This window comes from Heterocephalus glaber, unplaced genomic scaffold (assembly GCF_053883595.1).
Source record: "Heterocephalus glaber isolate CG9 unplaced genomic scaffold, H.glaber_assembly_v1.0 deba00001497, whole genome shotgun sequence".
NCBI lineage: Eukaryota > Metazoa > Chordata > Mammalia > Rodentia > Bathyergidae > Heterocephalus > Heterocephalus glaber.
This window is the reverse complement of record NW_028258320.1, coordinates 69901139-69927087: the sequence shown is the minus strand read 5'-3', so window position 1 is coordinate 69927087 and position 25949 is coordinate 69901139. Positions and strand designations below refer to the sequence as shown.

The window sequence follows — 25949 nt, the reverse complement described above, 5'->3', positions numbered from 1 at the left end:
CTTGGGAGGCATCCTGCCCTGCCAGTTCACCGGCGTCCTTGTCCTTCAGTTCTAACTTCAGTGTTCCTCTCCAGAGAAGCCCTGATTCCTCACACAGGCAAATCATGTTACCCCTGCGGGTCTCTCTCCTGGTTCCCTGCTTTGTTTCCTTTCTTTTCCCTCCATTTGTAATTCTACATTATTTCCTGTCTGTGCCCTTGAGCCCATCAGCCCAGGCATGAGCCCATTTGTTCCGTGTGGTGTAATTAGTGTCTTGTGTACAGCGGGTGGCACATGGAGGGTGTAAGATAACAGTACGGGTTAAGATGTTGTCACAGTGCCCCAAACTCAGTGGCTTATAAGATAGAATCCTCTTCCTCTCCTACGTGGTTCAGAGGTGAGTGGTCTGCACCAGCAAGGTGACTCGGCCATCGTGTCACTTCCATCTTGAGGTCCAAGATCTCCATCTCTCTGCCTGGAAGAAGGCTGGGGTGGGGAGTGGTAGGCAAGCAGCTTCTTGCCCAGTTTGAATTTGCACAATTTCACACTTGGAAATTATAGTTACTTCTGACCACATTTCCTGTATCATGGACTTTTGACACACATCCACACCCAGCTGCCGGGAGGGTGGGGAATGCCGCATTCATCTTTCTGTCTTCTAGGAGAGAGGGGTCCAATGGCCACAGGAGGGCGGGTGGGTGCTGCGTGGACAGACAGCAGACTGGAGTCTCCGCTGGCTGTGGCCCCGGTCCCAATGAGGGTTCCACTCTGCTTGCCCCTGCAGGCTGCCAGGCACAATCAGTGGACCTCATCTTCCTGTTGGACGCCTCAGCCTCAGTGGGACCTGAGAACTTTGCTCAGATGCAGAGCTTTGTGAGGAGCTGTGCCCTCCAGTTTGATGTGAACCCTGACGTGACGCAGGTCGGCCTGGTGGTGTATGGCGGCTGGGCGCAGACAGCCTTCGGGCTGGACGCCCATCTCACACGTGCTGCTGTACTGCGGGCCATGAGCCAGGCCCCCTACCTGGGAGGAGTGGGCTCAGCCGGCATGGCCTTGCTGCACATCTATGACAAGGTGATGACCGTCCAGAGGGGCGCCCGGCCTGGGGTCCTCAAGGTCGTGGTGATGGTCACAGGTGGGAGGGGGGCAGAGGATGCGGCTGCCCCTGCCCAGAAGCTGAGAAGTAGTGGCATCTCTGTCTTGGTCGTGGGCGTGGGCCCTGTTCTGAGGGATGCACTGAGGCGGCTAGCCGGTCCTCAGCATGCCCTGATCCATGTAGCGGCTTACTCTGACCTGCAGTACCACCAGGACGCACTCATCGAGTGGATATGCAGAGGTGAGCAACTTCACGGCCTTTGGGGCTGCCCCCAGACAGGACCTACGTCTGGGGTGGTACGTGGGGCCTTCATATGTATCCTTACAAGGAGAGCAGTGCCTTCCAGCTCGTGAGTGCTCACTTCCCACGTACCACCTTGTGTGTTAAATCCCATACTCCCATAGAACTCCCCAGTAGGTATATCCATCCCCATTTCAGGGGTAGAGAATTTAACCCAGATACCTCCTTTGCAAACTTGAGATTTATGCATTCTATTGAAAAGGATGACATTTTTAGGAAACCCACATCCCCCAGTCACAGTGCTGGTTGACACTGACCTAGGAAATGAATGACAGAGCCAGGAGCCAATAGGGAGGCCCAACTCCAAGGCCTGACTTTATCAGTCACCTTCTTTCCAAATATTTTTTTTGGTACTGGGGATCCAACTCAGGACCTTGGGCTTGCAGGCAGGTGGCAGAACCACTGAGCTAAATCCCTGGCTTTCCAAATGCTTCTAAAAAGCGCATGGCAGTAATGACAGCAGTAAACACTGCCTTGTGCACGGCACATGGAGTCTCCATTTCATGTAGGAGAGCTGGGTGGGATTTGATCCCCTTCAGCCAGGTAGGACAGACGTGTCTTCCATCGCAGAAGCCAAGCGGCCCGTCAACCTCTGCATGCCCAGCCCATGCATGCACGAGGGCATTTGTGTTCTACGGCGAGGGAGCTACCTCTGCAAATGCCGAGATGGCTGGGAGGGTCCCCACTGCGAGAACCGTGAGTGGCTCCCACTCTGCACGTGTGAGCTAGGGGTGCAAAGTCTCAGACTCAGCCGAGGGCAGGCTCTTCAGCCATTTATTCACTCACCCAGGAAAGAGGAGGATCTCCTATATCCTGGGCTTTGTTCTAGGTGCAGGGAATATAGCAGCAAACAGAATGAAAATCTGCCCTCGAGGAGCTTCCATTCTAGTGTGGAAACAGATGTTAAACCAGATAAGTGGAACGTACAGCATATAGACAGGGCTAAGCCCCCTGGAAGACATAGCTAGGCGGGAGGCCTCGGTGAGCAGCACTGTGAATCAGTGATGGTGACAGGGACTGGAATGCGGGCCCACAGGCAGGTGAGCGGGAGGATGCAGTCTTGGGACCTGGTGGTCCCCTTGAGTCTGCCTGCTTAGTGATATAGGAAGAACAGCCATCAGCTGCGAGGACAGGGTGGAGGAGCCGATGGGCAAGAAGGGTGACTATCTGAGGACACATGGAATGACAGTACTGGGCAGCATTAAGGGCCACCTGTGGCTCCTGCTCCTGAGCTGAAAGTTGGATCAGCCAGAAATCCGAAGACAACTGCAGCTCAAGCTCTGGGTGTTCAGCCCCTGGCACAGTGGGGTCTGTGTCGTCTTCTGCTTGGAGGGTTGGTGGGTACGAGGAGGACGTGAGAGGCCCCCGGGGGTGGTGACAGGTTGAGGAGGGACTCAGACACTCATGTCCTCAGGCTCACATCCTTTTGCAGGGGTCTTGAGAGGAGACGCCCCCAAGGCACGTGGCTCCCGCCAGGATCCCGCTGGAGGGCTGCACACACCTGGCTCCCAGCACCTGCAGTGGCCTGGGCACCCTGGGAGCTGAGAGGGCACTGCCTTGGGCAGAGCTCATCTTCTGGGGCCTTGGGTGTCTGCTCCCTGCTCGGTGCACAGCCCCCTTCCTACTAGCCTCCACCAGGGACACGCTGCAGCCTGTGGTGCGTGGGACAACAGGAGCAGCTGATGTCACCTACTGCCAGGGATAGGGATGCTGAAAATGCTTCTTGATGTGTGAGTAAATACTTTGTGTACCCAGTTTACCTTGTCGAGGATGTCGTCTGCCACTTTCCCCGTGAGGATAAACAAGGGATAATGGAGGATCCTGATGGCTTGTGTGAGGTTCACTTTTTGCACAGTTTTGCCAGACAGAATTTTATTGAGACAGAAAGCTCCAGTAGAAAGCATTATCTGGGCCACCCAAACCATGGCCTTTCTGAACGGAAGTGTGGACTGCATCACATCCCAAAAGATCTCCAATATGCATATGCTTTTAGTTTGAAGAGGGACTTAGATGGCACTTGTGACTTCTGGTGACTGGATCTGTGTGACAGAGAGACTGGAAAAGGTCTCCAACTGCATTTGACCACTTGATCTGTTTGGTTGATGATGGGGGTAGGAGCTAAGTGTGCAGATGGCCCCGTCTGGAGGGGCCACGTGGGACCAGTCCAGATACCAGGCATCAGCTCCGTGGAAGGTCTTCCTTTTCAGCGTGTTTACTTGGGAGGGGCTCACTGTAGGTTCTTACTGAAACTTGTTTTTTCCAGCTTTTAGTGGAGCAAAGAAGAGTAGAATTCTTAAATCCAAATAAAGGATAAAGACATTTGCAGAGTTTTGCCTTTTTAAGCATAGAGGGTATTCTAATACTTTTGTTTTTGCTTTGTTTTTTATGCGAAGTTTTAAAAGAGCTCTTTCAAGAGATGTCAGTCATTTAGCAGAACTATTTGTACATATGTAGCAAGGAAGATTGGAATATTTTCTGGACAACTAAGTACTTACCCCTGCAAGTGTTAAGAGTAAGATGGAGGTACTTAAACAATATGACCAGGGGGGAAAATTGATACAAGTTTGGTTTTCAGTAGAAGCCCTTGTAGTGTTCCGACATAAATCCAGAGACATTTATCCTAACTTTTCTTTTTAGTACCAGGGATTGAACTCAGGTACTTGTGCTTTCAAGGCAGGCGGCGGTCATAAGTTTTCTTTTTAATATAAATATTTTAATTTGTTTTACATACAGATGTTCAAGGCTATCTTGATTTAAATGGCATTGAGCTTTAAGAAATTCAGGATTTCTGATGCTAGAAAAGTGCTTGAAGAGGGATCACCAGGTATCGTTACACATAAAGTCTGGAGACCCAAGCACTGAATCATGACAATCATTTGTGTTTGAGGGATATATTCATTCATAATTAATTTCATAGAAGGCGACATCAGCATAGGTCCACATTCCCATCTAGGGGATGCTAATCAGTGATAGAGTAGAACTTGTATAAATTCACTGTCTTTAATAGTAGTTTAAAAATTTTATCATGTAAGCTCTTTGTCCTGTTGAGGGCTATTTGGATGCCTCATTTGAATTACTTACATATTAAAGAGACTTTATAGTTTGTTTTTAGGAGACAGGGTCCCAGTCCTTGACTAGTCTTTTACTAGTAAAATTGCCACCCTTTTCAGTATCCCAGTAGTGACAGAGGGAATTCTTGTTTTCTGGCTTAACCAGCCATGCCCTTTTCTCTCATTTAATTTTTAGGTCTTATTTTTATGTTTTTGTACAAAAACAGATTGCAGACGGGCCATAAATCTCTTTATTTTCTCTCAGTGATCCTGATCCCATCACCTTGCTGAACACTCTAGTTCTAATAATTGAGTTTCTTGGTTTTCTAGGGAAATATTCACAAATAATCACAGTTTTGTTTCCTCTTTTTGAAGTTGAATACTACTTTTTGTCATTTTGCTTTATCTAGGCCCTCCATAATAATGTTTTGGAAAGTAGTGGTAATAACATGTATCCATATCTGATTCTGGACTAAAGGGACTTTTCACCATTATAGGTACAATTCCTCTGAGTTTTCTGCAGGTCACTTTATCAGGTTATGGATGTTTATTCCTGTCCCTAAATGACTATTTGTTGTAAGTGTTGAGATTAAGTTTTTTCACATTTAATCTCAATGTGATGAATTACATATTTGTATACTTTCTAAAAATTCCTTGGATAAACCCTGTTTGGTTAGGATATATCATTTTTTAAACATTGCTGAATTTCATTTGCCAATATTTTCATCTGTGTCTAAAAGTGAGATTTGCTTTCTTTTGCAGTATATACAGACTTTTTGATATGAGAGCAATGCTAAATAAACATTACCACAGAAAAATCCTATTTTTCAGAAATCTTGTCCGAGGGCTGATGTATATCTTAGTGGCAGAGTAAGAGCATGTTTGAGGCCTGGGTTCCATTCCTAGTAACCCCTACTCCCCAGTAAAAAGAGTTACTTTTTATTCTGCTATTTTATATAGCCTTAGGTTGTCTTTTAAATTGCATTAGTCATTTTTCACTTTGCTATGAACTTCCTTAATTACTATTTAAGCAACTGTCCAAGTATTGATATGTTTATATTTTCCAAGACTTTTAGGAGTATTGGTTTTCAATTACCAAATACATTCAGTTTCTGCAGATATGGTACCTTGGTTCATAAACTTATTTGTTCCATGATTCTGGGAAAGATGGCCATGGTCATGTTCATCACTCAATGAAGAGTTCACAAACAAAAGCATTCATGAACTGAGGCACCACTATCTGTATCTGGTACCTTGTTGTATACGATATTAAAATCCTCTTCCAGATTTACCTAGGTTACTTCATTTCAGGAGTCTTAAAGTAAAATCCCACCTTTCATATTTTGAAGTTAAAGTTCACTAGGCCCTGCCCCAAGTCATTCCATGAAATACAAGGGAAACTCCAAATACAAGGAACATTTTATTTTTTAAAAAAATCAAACCACTTGGTAAAGACCACCAAGTGTTTTATGACATAGGAAATAAATGCCCTGGGATTAATTAGAAAGACAATATGAATAAAAAAGACTTAGCTCTCAGGAACCAGTGTTTGAGAACTCTGATTCAAACCCCCCTGAAATGTTTCAACCTGTATTAACAAAGAATGCCATTGCAACGAGAGACAGGACAACACACAGAATAACACTGCCAGAGAAGAGGGAGGCCACCCTCACCAAAATTCATGACTTTTTTCCTGCAGAGGGGCTGGAAATTAGAAACTTCACAACATGAACTATGAGAGCATTGTATTAAATAACTTCCCTTAAAAATGGCCTGACCACGAGACAATTAAATAAGTTTTGTCTACATAATATAGCATCACTTACCATTTTATTTAAAGGCAGTTCACTGAGGCCTGCCTTGGAGTGGGAAGAAAACACATTATTTGGATCAGTGTCTCTGCTTGGTCCCAAATATTTCTCCTGCTACTGTTTCTTTAAAAAACACAACAGGTTGCAGGTGGTTTTACACAGGTGCTGCCACTGCTCTTCAAAATCATCAAAGATACAGTTGGGTCTAATATGGATTGGTGAAAACAAACCAGAAGGCAAGGATGGTTTAATCCCTGATACTGCTAGGTATTGGATAAGAGATGACAGGAGTTCAGTTCTTCTCAGTCATCAAAGCCGAAGGGCCCTTGTACTGTCTTCCACCAAAGTCTAAACATCAGAAGCTTTTTACTACTAAAAAATTTTGATAAAGCAATTGATGAAAACTTCAAAAAAGAAACAGAACATCCCTAAATACAATGTCCAGTAGACTTAGGTCTCCAGAGAAGCCTTTTTTTGTGGTGGCTGTAGTGTTCCCTCTGGCTCAGAAAAAGAACACAGCCTCCTCATGGCCAAAGCTCTCCATTCAGAATACCCCAGTCCTTGCTTTTTCTTTGAAACAGACTCACCCTTCCTCAGAGTTGCTGTTTTAAAGAAGACTTTACCGAAGCAGGATTGTCACCAAAGTCCATACTGACAGTCTTTAGATGTTTCTAACTTGCTCCTTTCTTCTCCCATTCCTAGAGCACCATACAAATAGCAGCACCCGCCCACCCCCCAAAAAGATAGTTATTCTCTGTAGCAAGCTTATAAACATAGAAAAAAAGTAGTATTTTAAGCAGAGAACAAGAATAATGATGGCCAAACTGAAACCCTGTGCGTTCCTCTCTGCATGGATTACATATTAAGAGATTTTAGGGATGTCTACCATGGCACTGAGGCAGTAGAGGTTCAGGTATGGAAATGGATTTAACAGTTTGCATACTGCTGTTACCTCTAGCAAGTAGGCAGGACAGGGACAAAGGACAGTGTTTGCCAAAAACCCAGGCAGTTCCTAGCATGTTCTTTATTGTACAAATAAGTTAAGGATTAGTAACAATTTTTGTCGAGCCCTCAGGGTGAACCCAGTCACAGGATCCATTGGTTGCTTATGCCTTGCTGAGCCTTTTACCACTAGCTGGTTGGGGGACTGGGCAAACTGCATTGCTCCTTTGAATCTGCTTCCTTAATAGTTTTAATAGTAGAAGTCCATGGATTCACTGACTTTTGAGTTTGAAAACTCTTCAGTCACAATCTGTCCCTGAGCTGCAGCTATCCCCAGGGATCCACTGCGAGGTTTAATTAAGAGAGGTCTGGGACAGAAGTGTCCTTGGGCTTACTGGTAATAACACTTGAATCCAGTACAAGCATTCTTGTTATCAGTGCCAGAGACTTAACTTCCTGCTGAGTATAGAGCCCTCACTCAGGGCTGGCACCAAAAGCCACAAAGTGCTACCTGCATCATAAGAGGTGCCCCTCCTTAGCCGTTCTGCTAGCCCTCAGGGAGGGTGGGGGTGACTGCTTACCTTGGCTTTCTGGAGGACAGTGCCTTTGCCTGTGACCATGACGGAAAGAGGCCTATTCTTGAGCGCAGTGGCAGAGTTGACTGGGGTGCAGTCTTGGGTGGGGGCGGTGGCTTTAGGCTGTGGTTACAGAAAGAAAGCAAGGGACTAGGTCAAGAGGAGGGAGACAGGACCCCTCTCTGCCCCCCCCACCTGTGTCCAAGAGGCCCCACCCAGAGCTCAGAAGAGCTGCAGCTCCCACCACTCACTCGGGGGCTCATGTTGTCCAGGTGTGTAGTGTCTACTGTGGTGCCCAGTGTCACAGGTCCAGCCTCAGCCTTCTTCAAGTTGTCCTTCACCTCCATGATGTTGAGCTCAAGGTCCACACGCCTGCTCTCCTTGATCCGGCATTCCTCATCAATTTCCTTCAGCTTCTGCTCCAGGATGGCCAAGATGCCCTTGTCTGGGGAGAGAATTAAGCTGGCTACAGACACAGCGCCTCAGACAAGGCCAGAGAGCCAGGCTGGGTGGAGGCAGGGTTTATATACACCCCTACCCGAGAACCCCAAGTTAACGTGGACCATCAGTCTAGCTCTAATACACAGATGGGGGAGAGCTCTGCCTTCACAGGAGGCCATGAGTGCGAGGCCTGAGTCTCTTCTGGAGAGTTCCCAGAGGCTCTCAGTTCTGGAACCTGCTATTGTTATAGGATCCAAAAGCTTAAGAACCACTTTACCAGTGGCCCTTCAAGGATGACTGGGCCTTCTGACCTGGCCCCCACATCCCTCTGTACCCTTCCAGCAGGGGTCCTCAGCCTTGAGATGTGCTCAGCCCTGTGGTATGCATCTTCTTTTAACCCCAGGGTGCGGAAATCATGACCTGTGGGCGTCCATCCTAGGACGGCAGCCTGGGTTCAATCCAGAGCCCCAAGCTCGAGGCCACAGCCACCAAAACCCTCACGTGCTGTTCCCAAGTGTTACGGTCAGTGATCCCCTGTCAGCCTTCGTCAGAGTGAGGTAGCAGAAATTTTAAAAACAGGCAGAAAGGAGACAAGAAAAATCGTAATTTGAAAAACTGCAGCTTTGGGACACAAGCCCAGTTTAGCCGACCCCCCCCCCCCAAACCTGGACAGTTTCCTTTCACCCGCAAGTGGATTCATCCAGCCCTTTCGTTTTTGCAAATGTCTCTTTTTACTGTGAACAGATCATCCCTTTTGACCTGTAAGCTAGACTTTCCCCTACATTGACAAATTCCAGATTTCTACTGCTCAAAACACAAATATTCCCGGTTCCAAACTGCAGTGTGTCTCATTTCTCTGAACACCCGCACTCCACTCGAGTGTGTGCTTAAATTTCTGTCTAGTAAACCCTTGCCTGGCTGCTACTGACACGTCCTGAAAATTCTTTTTCTGCTACAGAGTCAGCAAACCTATTCTACAGGTAAGGTAGGTCAGGTTCCTTATTTCAGCTTCAGGAACCTCCTTTTGCCTTGACCAGTGGAATAGTGGCCCTATTACTGCTTGTCCTCTTGTCAAGATAAATTCATAGAGAAAAGGAAAGTGGAGAACACGTATTGATGTTTTGGGGACCTAGAATTGTTTTAAAAAATACAGTTCACACTTGGTGGTCACTGCCAGTACTCTGATAATCATTCTTTCTGTCTGTGACTTATTAACCTAGGATCTACAGGGCTTCACTCCCAAGAGCGTAAAAACATAGTGAGGGCCAGGGATGTAGCTCAGTGGTGCCGCCGCCTGCCTTGCAAGCATAAGGTCCCAAGTTCCATCCCCGGTACCAAAAAAACCACCTCAAAGCTGTTTTCTCCCATCTGGAAAATCCGCCTGGGAGAAAAGGTGGGGAGCCCTTGGCCTCCAACAGCCCCAGCTCAGCACCTTCAGGGGTTTCAAAATGAGGCAAGAGATCAGGGTGTGTCCAGCCAGCTGGGCAAGTGGGTGTGGCCTGTCAATGACAGATCCACGCGCAGAAAACCAGTTCTCGAGCCCAGCCCCTGGGACCAGTCAGAAAGTGCTGGCTTCTGTTTTTCGTGGGATGGCCTAGATCTGCGGTCACCCCAAGGAGTGGGGAGTACAAAGGACTGCGGCCTTAACCTCATGGCCGTTGTGCTCTCTTTCTCAGTGGCTCTGTACTCTGCTTTTCCTACCTTTAATAAATGTAAAACCTCCCTACCTTCTGCATGTGTCTTGACCGATTCTTTACTCAGATCAACAAGAATCAAGAAAGAATCTCTAGAAGGAGCCCACAGCACCCCAGAGCCCTGGTACCACAGTGTCTCAGATGAGTGTCCGGTCACCTTCATCTGCTCACATCCAGCCCTTAGTCTTGGCTGGGTGAAAGGAAGCCAAGCCACTGTTTCCTCATCTCAGAGCACTCACAACATCCAAAAACCTGGAACCTCGTAACTAGAAAATTTCCATCTATAGACAGTGCTTGCTTAGGGGTAGGAGAGAGCTGGGGGCAAATGGGGAGTTACTGCTGATGGAGACAGCTTTTCTTTGTAGTGATGTCTGCATAGCTCCAAATATACTAAAAACTACCAGTGTACACTTTAAATGGGTCAGTTGCATGATATGTGCATTAGAACTCAATAAAGCTTATGAACGAGCGACTGTCCTCACACCTTCCTTCATCGATCCTATTATAAGCTTCCCAAGAATCAGCTGTTTTCAAACCTGCTCTGCCAGTTCTGCCTGCTAGTGCCTCTCAGCAATTTAAATATTAAATGAGCACAGAGCTACAGATGTGAGATCTGAATCAAATGCTTCAGAAAGGTTCCACAGAGGTGAGTTGCTAGGACACAAGATATGAGAATGATTTAGAAAGCAATCTAGAAGGCCTCAGATTTCTCTGCAAGAACCTTAGAATTAAGGGTGAAGCCAGCCGGCTGGCCCAGTTTCAGAAAGCCTTGACACTACATCGAAAGATTGGTTTCCACTTAGAATATATTTCTAGGGCCAAACATTTCAGGCCTAAACATTTTCTTTTCTTTTTTTTTGGTACTGTGGGTCAAACTCACGATCTTGTGCTTTCGAGGCAGGTGTGGTGCCGCTGAGCTAGATCCCTGGCCCTGGCCTAAACATTTTGAAAGATTACCTATCTCAATTAGCCCTAGTACCTGCTAGTCCTGTTGACATTGGTCAGAGGGTCCCTCCTTGCAGGGTAGTGGCTTCAGGCAGGACCGGAGGGGAGGGGCTCAGGCCCAGGGCTCTGGAATCCCGCTGGCAGATCCAGGTCCTTCCCTACAAAGCCCAGCAGTCCCTGGCTGTCACCCAGTGGTCCCTTACCTATGCATTTTAACAGGGTCTCTTTCAGCTCCCGCTTCTCTTTCCGGAGCTGAGCCAGGTGGCCTCGGATCTCTTCCTTCATCTTCTCAAGTCTTTCCTTCTCCTCTGTGTACCGCTTCACCTCGGCCTCTGTCCGATTCTTGCCAAGTTTGATCTCTAAGACGGAGATGGGGGAGGCCCTGAGTCAGCAGGCTGGATCCTGAGACCTGTCCCCAGCCGCCTCTCCAGGCTCAGACAAAACCCAAGGCTTGGGCACAAGATGAGCTGGACCCCAGGCCAGCCCTGCAGGGCTGGGAAAGGGAAATGGGCCCACACTTCCTTTGCTGTGTGAGTTTGGGTAAGTCCCTTCACTGCTCTGAACCTCTTGTTTCCTCATCTGAAAGGGAGGGAATCAGGCTAACTTCTCCAAGTCATGTCCAAGACGTTCAGCTCAGAACTAGGACAGGCACCTGCACTGGTCACCCGCAGCCTGTCCTTCACAGGTGGGCTGCTGCTGGCTGGGGCAGCCGCCATGGTGTCAGGGCAGTTGGATGGGAAAGAGATTCTCTGCTGCTCAGCCTGCAGCTTGACAGTGGCGATTCTCAGGGCAGGCTCCTCCGGCTCCTGGCTTGCCAGCTGCCTCTGTGGGGAGAACCAACCCTACTCAGCCAGCTGGAGGGCAAGGACGGTGGGTGGCTCTCCCTCGGAGGGCCCCTGTACCTGCTCCTCTTGGCTTTCTGCAGATGTTGTGCGGAGCTCCTCTGGGGCTTGGCCAGGGTCTGCAGGGAGGACGTTGGCCATGTCATCCAGCTGCGGTGACACGGGGGAAGAGCCCCGGGCCTGCACACTGCCGGGGCCAGGGCCGGGGCCGTGCATGGAGGGCTTGAGTGGCGTGAGGTCCAGGTACAGTCTGTCAGGCTCGTTCTCACTAAGGGCATCCACGGAGGGGGTGGCTTCCTCGGCAGGTTCCACCTGCAGAAGGGGAAGTCAGCCGGCACTGACCACGGCCGGCACCAGCCCTGCCTCAGATGTGTCCCTACTTCATATCCTGGTGGAGTCCTAAAGCAGAAGGCCCAGGACATAGTGCTCAGCTTCCCTGGCTTTCTTCCCCACTCTGTAAAGAGGAAACCAGCAGTGTCTTCCTGGAGGTTGATTAGGATGAGACGAGTTCATCTACGAAGCTCTTAGCACAGCAAGAGCTCAGTGCCCAGTACCAGAATCAGCCATCAGCACGGTCACCTCTCCTCAGCCTCTGTGTGGCCCTCGAAAGCTAATGGTGTCCCCGCTCTGTCCCTGACCAAGGCAGTCCACCAGCTGTCCTGTCTAGCCAGGCCCCAAAGCCAGGCCACCTGCACAGCCCCTCACAGCATGAGCTTGCTGCACTGAGGTGACTTGGAATGCATTCCTCTTAGGGATGATCTGACTGTCTCTGCCGTGGAGGTTTGGCAGGAGGCAGACAGGACAGCTGCAAGCCGCTGCCCACAGCATCCTTACCGCCAGGGTCAGCTCTGACATCTCCACGTCGTCATAGAGCTCTTCCTGGCGGGCCTGGGTGGGCAGGCCATCGATGTAAGTGTTGGGCTCTGAGAACTTTCTTTGCATGAGCCTGGAAGACAGGGCCAGAGTCAGTCACTTCCTTACAGGGTGGCAGCCAGGCCAGCCTCACAGGATTCCTCCCAGATGCACAAGAACCTGGGGACAATGTCTGCCTCCATGTGTTTGGGGGCTTCTCCCTGTATTTTGAGAACCTTCTTCCCAGAACAACAAACTCCCCTGCCTCATACACCCCTCTCCCCCCAGCATCCTGTGGCCAACTTCTCTCCCAGAATCCTCCCTTTTGGAATCTCCTCCTTCCCGATAACACCTGGGGAGGCACGGACAGACTCCACCCCATTTTGTGCAGAGGAAAATGGATTCAGTGGCTCAGCTGGCTTGCACCTGTACTGGCTCTACCTCCCCAGCCTGGGTGCATTTCTCCCAGAGCCCCAGTTTGCTCCTCTGAAAAGCAGAAGTGCCACCTCCTGCCTTGCTTATTCCAGATGTGCGAGGCACCCAGTGAGGGGGCCAAGAAAAGCACTGAGTCAACAGGAAGATCCGCAAAGGTGCCCACTCTGCCCCAGGGAGCTGGAGCGAGTCTGAGAGCTGCAGCTGCTCCTGGGACCCAGGACCTGGCTCGGCCCTGCATGAGAGCTGCTCTTTGACTGCAGACTCTGTACCTTCCTGCTGCTGGACACAGCGGGGCTGAGCCCTGTGCGCTCAGCGGCAATCGGCTCCAGCTGCCCACCACAGGCCAGGCTGGGCCAGGGTCTAGCCGCATGCTGGAGCTGGGAGAGCACCCAGTGCAGAGCCCCTCTATACTCACAAGAAGGAGTTTTTGGCCGCATTAACAATACAGGAAACCCGCTCAGCATCTACGTAGTCGTAGGTGAACTCCTCTGGGTCTGTCTTGGAGCCGGACTCAGACAGCAGGAGGCCTAGCCAGTGGCCCATCTCTTCCGAGGACTTGGCCTGCAAGGAGGCCAAGGGAGACCTGAGCAGGGCCAGTGTGTGTCACCCGGGGAAGTCCCACTGCCCAGTGCCAATCCTGTGGTCAAGCCTGGAGTCAGCCAGGGCTCGGCTCCCTCACTGTCAATATCCTGTCTCCCCCCGGGGTCCCATGTAGCATTCCCTGTTGGTGACATCTTACTGCTGCCTTAATGGTGTCCTGGTTGCTTGGGATTTATATACCCGTGTCTCTAAAAGGTGATAACAATTTTTAGTATCTATGACCTTGTGACAATAGTTATTAGCTCTTTGTTAAAGTAAAAAATGATATGCCTAGGTTGAGACCTCTATTTCATCAACGATCACTGTCATTTTATCACCGTAGTCCATCCATATCCACAGGACTGCCTGGATTCTTGCTAAGAAATGGCAACATTCAGATTTACTTTTGTTTATGACTTCAATAAAGTCAAGGTGTCTTAAAGACTTTATACCATGTCAAATAGTTCTGCTAAATTAACTAAATTCCAGTGAGTTTGAGATTTTTTCCCCCTTAGGGAGCAAAACATTCTAATCAAATGCACATGCTGGGCACTACTATTAAAATGTTAACATTGTTTCTTGCCTTTATAATAAAAAAGGGGAATTCTATAAAACCTATAGGTTTATCTTCATGAGGAAAACCAGCTCCCCTTTGATTAGACTTATTATTATTTTTTCCCGGTACCAGGGATCGAACTCAGGACCTTGCACTTGTGAGGCAGGCGTGGTGCCACTGAGCTACATCCCCGGCCCTCAGCTCCCCTTTGTTAACATTCAATACAGCTCTACCACCCTTACTGCTTTCCCTTAATGAGATGAATTGGACATCTAGGCGGTTTGCTTTTCCCATTTATTTTCAATTGGATTTCTCAATGCCACTTCACAGGGCATCCATCCCCTAGTTCAGGCCACCGCCATCTCTGCCCTGGGCAACTGTGGCAGGTTCTTGTCAGGTCTCCTTTGGTTCCTTCTTGTCTCTTTTCCATCCACCCCTAACCCCAAACCGGAGGAAGCATCCTAAACTCTAACTCTGAGTACCACCCCCTCCCCCAGCCCCGTACCAGGGATCAACAAAGTCAGGACTTTGCTTTCGAGGCAGGTGTGGCACCACTGAGCTAAATTCCTGGCCCCTAACTCTGAGTATGCCACCTCCTTTGCAACCTTCTAGGGCTCCCACTGCCCCTAGGATCAAGCCCTGCCCTACCCAGCCTCATCATATGCCAACCCCAGTAAACATTCACAGCACCGCCCCACTCCATTCCAGAACTGTAATTAAGTGATAATTGTGTCATCAGGCAAATATCACACTCTAAAACCAGAATACAAGTTCCTTGAGGACAGGAGGCATCTTTTCTACCTACCATGTTATGGCTTTGAGCAGGTATTTGCTAACCTGGCAATGAATCCAGGCTTTTGTGGGATGGATATTTTAGCCACCAGAGGGCAGTGTTGGAGTAAAATTTGGAGGAAGACTCCTTGATATAGGACTCCCGGAAAGGAGTTAATGGACAAGCCTGTGCTTAAGTGTGTGTGCAAAGAACTTGGGCTCCGCCTCTGGGGCTCACTGCAAGGCATTATGTCACCTCTTATTTCTGTAAATGCAACAGCACATCAAACAGGGTGGGGAGTGGGAGAAAAGCAGTTGTATCAGAGCTACTCCCAACCCCAGCTAAGCTGACAGCGGTCTTTTCTATGTTCTGGGGCTCAAGGCTCTCCTGGCTGGTGACACATAAACTAAATAGCACCTATTTAATTCCCAGAAGTACTGCTAGCAGCTGTTGGAGTTATGAATACTCCTCCTGCCCTAAGTGGAGGGAGCAGCTCATTGTCCCACTCTTCCACTCCTATAACACAACAACCCTGAGGTCAGAACAGAGAAGGACATTTAAAAAAATGCAAACAATCACAGGCAAAGGAAGGAAGGAAAATAAGATGCAGCTACACAGATTTTCCCTCGGTAGGACTTGGTCCTTGAGACCTGCAGGCTACAGGTCAGCAGTACCTCGAGCTTGGCCAGCTCCTCCCCATTGTGGAGGATGCGGAAGGAGTAGAGGTGGTCAGGGCTTGGGTCTGGGACCACTTCACAGCCTACCAGGCTGAGGGGCTGCTGGGCCGCCTTGCTCCGGTTCCGGTCCTGGTAGAAATGTAGGTGACTGTCCCTGACGGAGCACCAGCGGGACTTCCACTGGCTGTTCACCAGCACGTTCAGGTAACCTGCCAGGGACAGGGAGGCAGGGAGGTGAGGCTGCAGCAGATGAGACCACAGGCTAGGGTGGGGACAGTGGGACAACACTTGTCGGAAGGGACCCAGCTGAAGGAGAGTCAGGCTGCCAAGGGTGTCTAGGGCTGCATGGCCTCTGGGCCTCCTGAGCGTCTCCCCCATCAGTTAGAACCTTTCATGCCTCTCAACTAAGGGAAACTGTGGATCTCAACAGTGCATTTCTTCTTTCTTCATGGAAGCAGCTGGACCAGTGGTGGTGAACGTGCCGCAGCCGGCTGTTTATCATTGAAAGCTCTGAAAGGTTCGCCATCACCCAGCTGGGCCCTTTGAAGGTGAGCAGGAAGCTCATGGAGCCATCTCCTGGCTGCAGGTGCAGCCTTAGCCTCCGAGCTCCCTGGCTATCTTACTGTCCCTGGGCTCCTCCTCAGCCCAAGCACCCAGCTTCTCCTTGTCTGCCTGGTGAGACTGCCCCAGGCCCTCCCTGGTCCGGGCTTCTTGCTCTGCCTTCCGTCAGGTCACCTGGCTCCTGGTACAGTGAAACTTTCTGCTTCCACTCCAGCTTCCCCAGTGGGACACATGTGGTTCAGAAGGGCAGGAACCGGACCAGGTCCTCTAGTGCCTGAGGTGTGTGTCTGCAGCCTTTCCAGCAGGGGCCCCACTGCCTCTAAGGCACAGCACTGGCTCCACCAGCACCGGCACCGTGCTGTCCTTTCTTGTTCTCAAATGGCTGCATGGATTGTGTCCAGCTTACCAAGGACAGAACAAGCCTTTACCCCCAGCAGATACATGTTCACTGAGCTGACACAACACACCACAGCCTTGTCCCTGACAAAGATGAGGAAAAGCCAGCTCAGTGCCACCTGCGTGGCCCTGTGCAGGGCTGACATCTCCGCTCAGCTCAGATGTACTAGCTTACAGAGTGGGCACCTGCCCCGTGGTAAGGGGCCGACAGCTGCCCTGCACTCCTGCCGGATGAACCAAGTGCACAGCGACTGTCCTGCCCTGTCCAGAGCTGGGCACACCGAGGACCACGACTATCTCTGAGCCGTATTAACATCACATCACGGTGGCCAAGTGGACAAATGAGAGGCCACACATACCCATCACAATCCTCAGGTCACAAGGAGATTAGGGTCAACAGATCTGGGAGTCCAGCCCTCAAGCATCCAAGACCTGGGTCCCCGGGGACAGCCCACAGCCAGCAGCCAAGCAGACTTCCAGCTCTAACCCAGTCGTCTGTCACAGTGACTCTTGGGGACCAGGCAGGCCCCAGGCCATGAATCGTACCTCCCGACGGTGCAGGCACAGGCAGAGCTGGGCCACTCCCAGTCCGAGTGGGAGAAGCAGGAGGATCTACAGCTGCCTTCCCTTCCACTGCACCACCCTGCCAGTCTCAAGCAACTGGACCACTTACCTGGGACTCAGGAAAGAGCCCAGGATCGAGCCAAGGCTGGACAGGAAGGGCCTTGAGGCCCCAGGAGGGTCGCAGCCACAAGCACCAGCTTACCAGCTACCTCACTGCAGGACATTTCCCAGGCCAGGCCTGTCTCCCCTCCTGACCTCGGTTTCCACAAGTATGGTGAGGCAGAGAAGAACCCACTGTACCCAAGCACCCTGTAAGCCAGCCACACAGGTTTCTTCCTGTCCCTTCCAGAGGTCTGGCCCATGTTCCTCTCGGTCTTGGCTCCCACCCACCCTCCAAGGCTCAAGCCTACCAAGCCATCCCTGAGCACCGAGCAGGAAGGGCCGCCATATTCCTGAGTCCTGACAACCACGCACACGGCCCACTGTGTACTTAGGGTATGCAGCAACGCTGGGTCTTGGGCTGAAGCTCTCGGGTCTGTGTCTTCCACCGGCCTGGGCCTGCCCGCCTCATCCTAACACTGCCTGTCACACCCCACAAATGCAGATCCAATGAACAGCATTTTATAAGAACATTAGGAAGGTGGGCATGGTGGTGCACGCCTATAATCCCAGCATGCTAGGAGGCTAAGGCTGGGAGATCGCAAGTGCAAGCCCAACCTGGGCGGCTTAGCGAAACTGTCCCAAATGAAACGATCAGAAAGGGCTGGGATGTAGCTCTGTGCAGAAGCCCCGCATTCAATCCCTGCATTACAAACACAGCCCACACATTAGGAGGGTACTAATTGGTGACCCTAGTTCCATGAAGGACCCAACACTGTAGAAGACAGCACAGTTCTGCACAAAGAGCTACTGCAGTGAAGACAAACTGGACCCAGGAGCTGCACACTCTGCAGTTCCGGGGAGATTAAAACCAGCCCAGACACCCCTGCCTTGGCCACCTGGGCCTGCCCGCCTGGAGATGGGCCCCGGGTCTGGGTCCGGGTCTGGGTCCGGGTCGGGTCCGGGAGGGGACGGCAGTCCTTACTGGAGGTCTCAAGGGGCCTCTCCGGGGGCTCCAGCGAGGTGGATTTCTTCCTGCCCAGGTTCATCAGGTTGCTCAGCTTGAGGCCAGCAGAACACTTCTTCTTGACTATCAAGACAAAAGAACGCAATCAGCATGCATATGGCCACCCCCGTGCAAACTCATCCCCATTCTTTCCACCATCCCTACACACACACACACACACACACACACGCACACACGCACGCACACACGCACGCAGGCACGCACGCACACACAGCTGCTCCCTACACCGGGATCAGCAGGACAGTCAGCTGTCTCCAAAGGCACAGCCCAAGGGCGTGCAGACTGCTGGGAAGAGGTGAGCCCTACAGCATCTTTATACACTCTGCCTGCTGGACGGGGGGTTTGAAATAGGATTGGCAGGCAGGAGGAGATGCAAGAATCTTCTTTCCCCAGCCTCTCATAAAGCTTAACTGCACTTTGGCCATTGCTTTCTCTCTGCAGGACCTATCAGCTATGGCATTTTCCCAGTAGTTTCTAAGTTGGAGACCGTGTAAGAGTCAGCTGCTCAAACCCAGCCAGGGCTCGCTGTCATCCCCCAGTCCATGGCTGAGCGGCCTATTGGTGTTACCGGTATTACCGTCTTTGATCTCTGAGACCTCAGGGTGGCCATCCATGGAGCTCCCGTACTCCGAGGCTGACAGGTACTTCTCAGCTATATCTGGCTGTAGACAAAGAGATGTGGGTGGGGTCATGGCTGGAAATGGTTACCATGGAAACTACAATTTAAGGGAAAATAGGTGGCTCCTGGTGTAGGCCAAAGGTCACCTGACCAAAGCCTCAAGGCAAGAACCCAGGCCACTGGTAGGACACTGGCCAAGCTTCCCTTGGGCTCTCTAGGGGACCTGCCCTCACCCACTTCCCGAGGTCCTTCAGCTGTCCCCCGCCCCACTGCAGAGCACCTTCCCTGTCTCCAAGCCACCACTTGCTTGTTCACCAGTTCCCCCAATCTCTGCCCAATCTGATGTGACAGTGGCCCCAGAGCCAGTGGGAAGGGCAGGGGCCTGGGGGTGGCATTCTCGTTGGCACCTCGCCAGATGCGGAAGTCTTCTGAGACCTGAACACACGAGCAAGGTGTGGGGCTGCGGGGAGGTGCTGGTATCTGCACAGGCTCAGGCAGGACAAGGCCAGCTTGAGCCCCACAGCTGGGCCCATCTGGGACAAGTCAGAGGACCCTTTCTGAGCCTTACTCTGCATGTGGGTCAGGGAGGGGTAAATCCCAGTCTGCCATGGCGGGACTGGTGGGGACCAGGGACGACCCCTGGGAAAGCACAGCTGCCACCGGTTGGTCAAGGCTCGACTGTGAAGGGCTTAGAAGGCTCCAGTGAAGCTCCTGCCTGCTCCAGACTGCCAGAATGCAGGCTGCCAGGTGGTGCCGGCAACCACCAGGCCAGCCTGAGGCAGGACGCTGGGGACACAGACCCCAGCCAGGGGAGCACGGCAGTGGCAGCTCTGTCTGCAGGCAGGCTCCCGGTCCTCAGCTCCGCAGGAAGAAAACCCGAATTCTCTCTGACTTGTTTTCCTGTCAGTGGCCAAGGAATGAGCAAAACCACACAAACACCAGCTCCTCAGGAGTCACCAAGGCAGGCCTATGGGTCCCTCGCCAGGTGGCCCGTGCCTGCTGGAGAACAAAGGGCCCCCTCCCTGCCCAGCCCCCTACATGCCTTCTTGCTGTCCTCCCTGGCAGGGCTGGATCCCCAAATGAGACACTGTACCCCTCTGGGTAGGCTGCATGCCCTGGCCCCGGGAGACTCGCCTGCAGACACTCAGGACATGAAGGGTGACCCCACAGATGACAGCCTTCCCCTTCAGCACCCAAACCAACTTCCTGGACCCCTAGAGTTCCATGCAAATGATCTCTGGAGCCCTTTTGGGGATCAGATGGAGACCATGCCATCCAGAGGCTCCAAGGGGGAATAGCAGAGAGAAAGAACCTCAAAAAAATAAATCTCCCGGCTTAAGAACGTGAAGTGACCCCTGCTGTATTAATGCATCCCCCAAGCCCATTAAGAAAATATTTTAGGGCTGGGAATTCACCTCAGTGGCACCACGCCTGCCTTGCAAGCACAAGGTTGTGAGTTCGATCCCTGGTACCAAAAAAAAATTTTAGATCTGTATTTATTTCATCTGTCTTTCTGACAAGTTAATTAAAGTTCCTGCCCCTTTCCAAGCACGGCTTGTTTCTTATTAATTGGGCTGAAATACAAAAACAAAGCTCCCAATTTTACACTTCTGATTTTTATGGAGCAAAACCATATGGATCCTCCTCCTCCTCCAGGCAGTGCAGAGCCTCACCTTCTGACAGTTCGGGCGCTGGGCCTCTGGCGTGTACTGGTTCCCCTCAGATGTTCCCTCAGATGCCAGACCGCTCACCTCCTGGATGACCTGGAGCAAGAAGAATGGCATCAGCAGCAAGGGGCCCTTCCTGCCTGCATCCACCCGCCAGACCAGAGTGGAGGCCCTGGGGGCTTGGGACAGGGTGGAGGTGAGAGGAAGACGCACAACTGCCAAGGTACCAAGGCGACCTCGGCCCGGCTCGGCCCACAGGTGGTCTCGGGACATGGTGCGCAGGCTGCGGTGGGGAAGGCCAGCTGCTCAGGCCCTTTCCTGCAGCCCCCCTGTGTTGCGGGGGTGAGCGAGGCCTATGCAGCACAGCCATGACGACCTGGCCACCAGCATCTGGGCACGGGTGCTGTTCTGCTGTGGGTGCCATGAACAACTGCATGTGCTGGGTGGTCCCTGGCTTTGGGGGGAGGCGTGGGCACCCAATGGAGGCTCCAAGCTGCTTGGGAGCAGCCCTGCAAACTGCACTGGTCTGGCAGGTGTTCTCCAGGCTTATCTGCTGCCACTGCCCCCATCCTCCCAGGAAGGAGCATTTTAACTGGTACCCAGCACCAGGGCTGGGGCTCACACAAGTCAGAGGTGGCACACGCTTCACTAAGCAGCAATGTACCCGGCCCCCCTTTCTGAGCCTTGGGATTCCCAGAGGAAATGACCCAGGCAGACAGGCAGACAGGCAGGCAGACAGACAGACACACACACACACACACACACACACGGAGCCATCAGAAGCTCTTTGCAGGCAGAGAATCGGTAAGAGCAATTTTGAGGACCCGCTTGGTTCAGTCTCTGCTCACAGCAGTTTGTGGAAATGGGTTTAAAATCAGAAGAGCCAGAGGAAGCAGGCAGAAGTGCCATGGGGAGGGGAAACACGGTATCTCTCTCTTCTTAGATGGGCTCCCGTCAGGGACTTGGGCTCACAAAGTGTCAGGGAAAGAGGGCAGGTGCTGGAGTCACCAGGGTAGCTGCATGACCTTGAGCCTGGGTCTCAGTCACAGGATCTATAGGATGGGACCACACCTCCAGGCTGACGGTGAGGACTCATGTGTCAAGAACCCAGCACAAGGCAGGGGTGGTGGCTCACACCTGTAATCCCAGCACTTGGGAGGCTGAGGCAGGAGGATTGTCATGAGTTCAAGGCCAGCCTGAACTACACAGCAAGACAGAAAAAAACCAAAACAAAACAGAAAAGAACCCAGCACAGAGTAGCTGTGTTCTCTGCAGTCCTCATTAGCTTGGGCCTGAATATGGAGATGCCCTGCCTGGGCAGCGCCAGAAGCCGGAAGCCCAGGCTGAGCGTGTGGGGGTCTCTGCTTCTCTGGAAGGCCTTGCTGTCCTTTCTTTTCTGGGACTCTCACCCATACTCTGAGCCTTTCACTTACTGTCCTAACCCTGTCTCATCCTGAGCACACGTGTGATTATGCAAACTGGGAGACAGAGGCCCAGGGAAGTGGGCAGGTTTGACAAAGGCCATGTAGCTCAGAGAAAGGCCCTTGGGCAGGCTGGCCAGCCCCACCTCACTGCAGGAACAGGCAGCCTCTCAGAGCCGGGCACGCAGAGCTGGGCACCACTGTGCCCACCTGTCCAGGGAGGAGAAGGGACTCTGTCAAGACCGGACAGGCAGGCTCTACCTTTGAAAGTGCTCTTGTCTTTGAAGCCCGCAGCAGGGACCGTGGAGGCCTGGGGCTTAGGAAGAGGGTATGAAAGTCTGTGGGGGAAGCTGGGGGCCAGGGAAGGGCAGGAGTGTCTGAGAGGTCAGAGGGACAGCTCTGGAAACTGGGGCAAGAACAGTGTGCATGTGCATGCAAATGTGTGCACATGCCTGCATGTGCACGTGCCCAAATGTGCGTGTGTGTTTACACAGTGGGTAAAATGAAAGGGCTGGCATATCCCAGAGGGAGATGGGCTCTGGGCCTCAGGGGTCTCATCTGTATTAGCAGAATTTCCTACACTCAGTATACATCAGGCACCGTGCGAAGCACTTCGTACGCAGTAAGGGATCAACTCAATACCACACGGCTAAAAAGGGGTGAGGCCAGGATTTGAAACGAGAGCACTCGCTCTACGATGCCAGGCCTTTCAGAGCTAACAATCTCAGGAACACACAGAGCCACAACCCTGTCTGTGCAGCAGCCCTTTCCGTCCTATGTGGCTGTCTTCAACCACCTGGAAACCTTGCAGGAAGGACCGAGGTTCCTGGCAGCTCCTTCTAGAAGCTTGGCTTGGTCAGAATTCTCAGCACATTTAGTGCTTTCACAGAAGCACCTCGCCTGCTCACAATCGGGGGCACTCAGCACTTGGGCCGTTTAGTCACATTTTAATAAGCAGTCTCAGTCTGCTTCTGAGCAGCTTGCCATGGGGGCTGTCTAGCCAGCACGGCAGGTGGGAACAGATGTAATAGTGGAAATACGCCAGCGTGGCCATGACGGCAGGCTGGGCAGCAGGACGGAGGGGAGGGATGGCCATGTCCCACTGGACTCCCCAGGGAGGTTCATTATCCCTCCAGAACGGTGAGTCCCCTGTGGGTGCAGAGCACCACCTTCTGAACTGTCAAGTCACCTCTGATGCGGGGAAGTCACCTTTGTCCCAGGAGCTCGGACAGCCTGGCACATCTGGGGACCGTGACAGCAGAGCGTTTCTGGAAGCAGAAAACCCAGCACTGTGGCCGCACGGCCCCAGGTCAAAAGTCCAGCACTACCACTCACTCGAAGGGTGACTTCTGCCCTGAGAACCTCAAACTCCATGCCTATAAGCTCCGAGCAGGAACATGGCCCCGCCCCTCCAGGGTTAAGCCTGCTAAAACCCATGGTCCCTGTAAATCCTTCACAGACGGCAGGGACGTCTATTCTTTAACCAGGACGCTGACGACCCCTCACTAGAGGCAAAAAGCCAAGTGGTTCCAATTGCACCCCAAGTCCCGGGTTCAGCCTGAGCGGCAATGTGCTGTATCTGTTTCCATGACACCACCTGGGACATACAGGCACCAGCGCTGTACCCTGTAGAAAACGGTGGGAGCCAGCAGTCAGGCCTGGAAGAAGCAGCCTGGGGCTTCCTTACCCGGAGCCACTGCTCGGCTTGGTCCCTGCTCTGCAGGCCCAGCACGATCACATCCGCGTTCATGGGCATGATCTTCAGCTTGTGCTCCTGCTTCCGTACTTGCTTCTCCTTGTGGACAACACTGCTGCCCAACAAGTTCACATCCAGCTGAGGGCTGTGGTCCTTGGACGATTTGTAGCACTAGAGGAGAAGAGAAAAGATGCCACTGGGCGGGGGGCTGGGCCTAGCTGCATTCTGCAAAAGAGGGACCCCTGAACCCTGAAAAGATCCCCTAAGAGCCTGACTTTACCCCCATACCAGAAGGCTGGCCTTGGCCTCAAATATCAGCCACTCCCATTCCCAGCATCAGACCGCCTTCCTCTCCTCGCAGGCATGCCCCAGGCCTGGCCTATCCCAGTGGCTTAAACCTGCTTTGGAGCTCAGGCAGGAGGATCCCTAAACACAGCCATGTACCACTTAATGAAGTCTCTGTCAACAACAGGCTGCAATGACGGCCAGTGGCCCGCTGAGATCGAGGTACCCAATGATGAAGGTGCTTTAGATGAACTACACACTATGACATTCACGGTGACTGGATGGCCTAAGGACACATTTCTCAGAATGCGCCCCATTCCTAAGCAGCACGTGACTACACATTCCCTGTAGACAGCTCTCATCTCCCAGGGTGGAACAAACTGTTACCATTTCTCCACCTCTCTGCTCAGCAAGGGATCCATCAGGTACAAAAACTAAACTGCCTAAAGAGATGCTGTGTTAGCAAGGGGAAAAAAGGGCCTTCGTTTCCTACAAGAGAGAGACTCTGCCCCTCATTTTCTCATTGTCCTTGGGAGGCTGCCCGATAGGATCACCCAAACAGCATAAACAGCATTTGTAAAGAACAGGGACATTGTGATCAGAGGAGAAAGAGTATTTGTTTATAATAATTCCATGGAACTTCAAGTCAGGACATAAAACTAAAAAAAAATTTTTTTTTGATATAGGATCTTAATTATGTTACCCAGGCTGGCTTCAAATTCCTGGACTGAAATGATTCTCCTGTCTCAGCTTTCCAAGTAGCTGGGCCTACAGGCGTGGACCATGGCAGGTGTGCCTGGCTCAGAACTATGAGGTTTAATTTAAAAAAACAGGAAATAGGACTGTTACCAGAGTAATATCTCTGGCTCCCTTATGGATCTTGACTGACAATCAGTCATCCAACGTATTGTAGTTTCTGAGAAGATGCCTACAGTTCGCATGTGGCTTGGCCCAAAGCAGCAGTCAGAATGTGGCCGGGGACTGAGCTGGGTGCACCACTGGGCTCTTCCACTTGAAGTGAGGAAGGACCTGGGGACAGGTCTCTCAGAGAAAGGTGCATGGTACCCTGAGGTCCTGATGAAAATGACTAGATCTTCCTAGTTTGGGGGAAAAAGCACACACAAACTTCTGCACAGTTTTAGATTAGGGAGAGGTTTAAATCCCGACACCAGAAGGCTCTGAGCCTTTGGAACCCCACCAAGGAGCTTCCACCCAAACACGCCCAAGAAGAAAAGGCGAGCACTGACCAGGAGCCGGGTGTCCCTGATCACACACAGCTGCTTGGCCCACTGGCCCAGCCACTTCTTGCGCCACAGGAAAGCACAGATGCGGGCGTCCCGCATCAGCTCGATGCTGGCCTCTGGGGAGGGCCACTGGTAGGGGGCTGACTTGCCCTTGCTGCTCTCCTCCTCATCGTAGGATTCATAAGAGCTGCTCACAGCCTCTCCATCCTCTGCAAAGAAGACCCGCACAGTCAGGGCCGCAGGGCAGGGGCCGTCCCTAAACAAGCAGCACCGGGGAGGACAGGAGGCAGTAGGCAAAGCAATCCATGGCCCCAGGCCACCACCCCTCTGCCCTTCATGCCCTAGAATCGGCCACTACCCCAACACCACAGCTGGCTTTTCAGCCCGAAACCTCCTTCGAGAACCTTCTCGGATGCTGCCTTGGACCACAAAAGACACATAACTTAAAACAAGAAGTCCCACCTTTCCCTCCTCAAATCCTATCTTCTCAGACTTCTGGGATACCCCTGAGATGGCGCTGCCCCAAGGACCCACTGTGTGCTCCCCAGAAACTGGGTCTCCCCCTTGCCCTCTGGCTCTTCACATGAGAAATAAAGCTGGAGGGCGGAATTGTTTCCAGGTCCTCTCAGCCTAGCACTCTACTATCTCAGGGGTCCAGAGGAAGATAACCCTTGCTGCGGGCTGTTATGATCCCTAGCAGCCACTAGGCTGAACCTGGTTCTGTCCCAGGTTGGGGTAAGGGACTGTGGCCCCTCCGAAAGAAAAGGCCACACCAACCATGGCAAGAAATAGCTTCCTGGGAAGACAGCCACCTTCTACCCCTG

The 25949-nt window shown here is 51.8% G+C and overlaps 2 protein-coding genes across 25 annotated transcripts in view; one reads left to right on the top strand and one right to left on the bottom strand.

The window, feature by feature from the left end:
- Positions 1 to 3700, top strand: part of Vwa2 (von Willebrand factor A domain containing 2) — a 41987-nt gene extending 38287 nt beyond the window's left edge. For 8 of the 14 annotated variants that reach the window (XM_087185669.1, XM_087185668.1, XM_087185666.1 and 5 more), the window contains 2 exons: positions 764 to 1315; positions 1946 to 3700. In XM_087185669.1, coding sequence (XP_087041795.1) covers positions 764 to 1315; positions 1946 to 2343 — 950 coding nt within the window. In that variant the 3' untranslated portion in view covers positions 2344 to 3700. The remainder of the gene's footprint in view (positions 1 to 763; positions 1316 to 1945) is intronic. The other 6 variants (XM_087185670.1, XM_087185673.1, XM_004838879.3 and 3 more) reach the window with 3 other exon arrangements.
- Afap1l2 (actin filament associated protein 1 like 2) overlaps positions 1 to 25949 on the bottom strand; it is a 176378-nt gene that overhangs the window by 62448 nt on the left and 87981 nt on the right. For 5 of the 11 annotated variants that reach the window (XM_087185660.1, XM_087185664.1, XM_087185663.1 and 2 more), the window contains 13 exons: positions 25129 to 25334; positions 23588 to 23767; positions 20486 to 20575; positions 18762 to 18855; positions 18152 to 18256; positions 15544 to 15755; positions 13378 to 13523; positions 12510 to 12621; positions 11736 to 11987; positions 11486 to 11657; positions 11037 to 11192; positions 8005 to 8198; positions 7760 to 7876 (listed from right to left, as the gene is read on the bottom strand). In XM_087185660.1, coding sequence (XP_087041786.1) covers positions 7760 to 7876; positions 8005 to 8198; positions 11037 to 11192; positions 11486 to 11657; positions 11736 to 11987; positions 12510 to 12621; positions 13378 to 13523; positions 15544 to 15755; positions 18152 to 18256; positions 18762 to 18855; positions 20486 to 20575; positions 23588 to 23767; positions 25129 to 25334 — 2036 coding nt within the window. Of the gene's footprint in view, positions 1 to 5826; positions 6935 to 7759; positions 7877 to 8004; positions 8199 to 11036; positions 11193 to 11485; positions 11658 to 11735; positions 11988 to 12509; positions 12622 to 13377; positions 13524 to 15543; positions 15756 to 18151; positions 18257 to 18761; positions 18856 to 20485; positions 20576 to 23587; positions 23768 to 25128; positions 25335 to 25949 lie in introns of those variants that run through there. The other 6 variants (XM_021253394.2, XM_021253397.2, XM_087185662.1 and 3 more) reach the window with 3 other exon arrangements.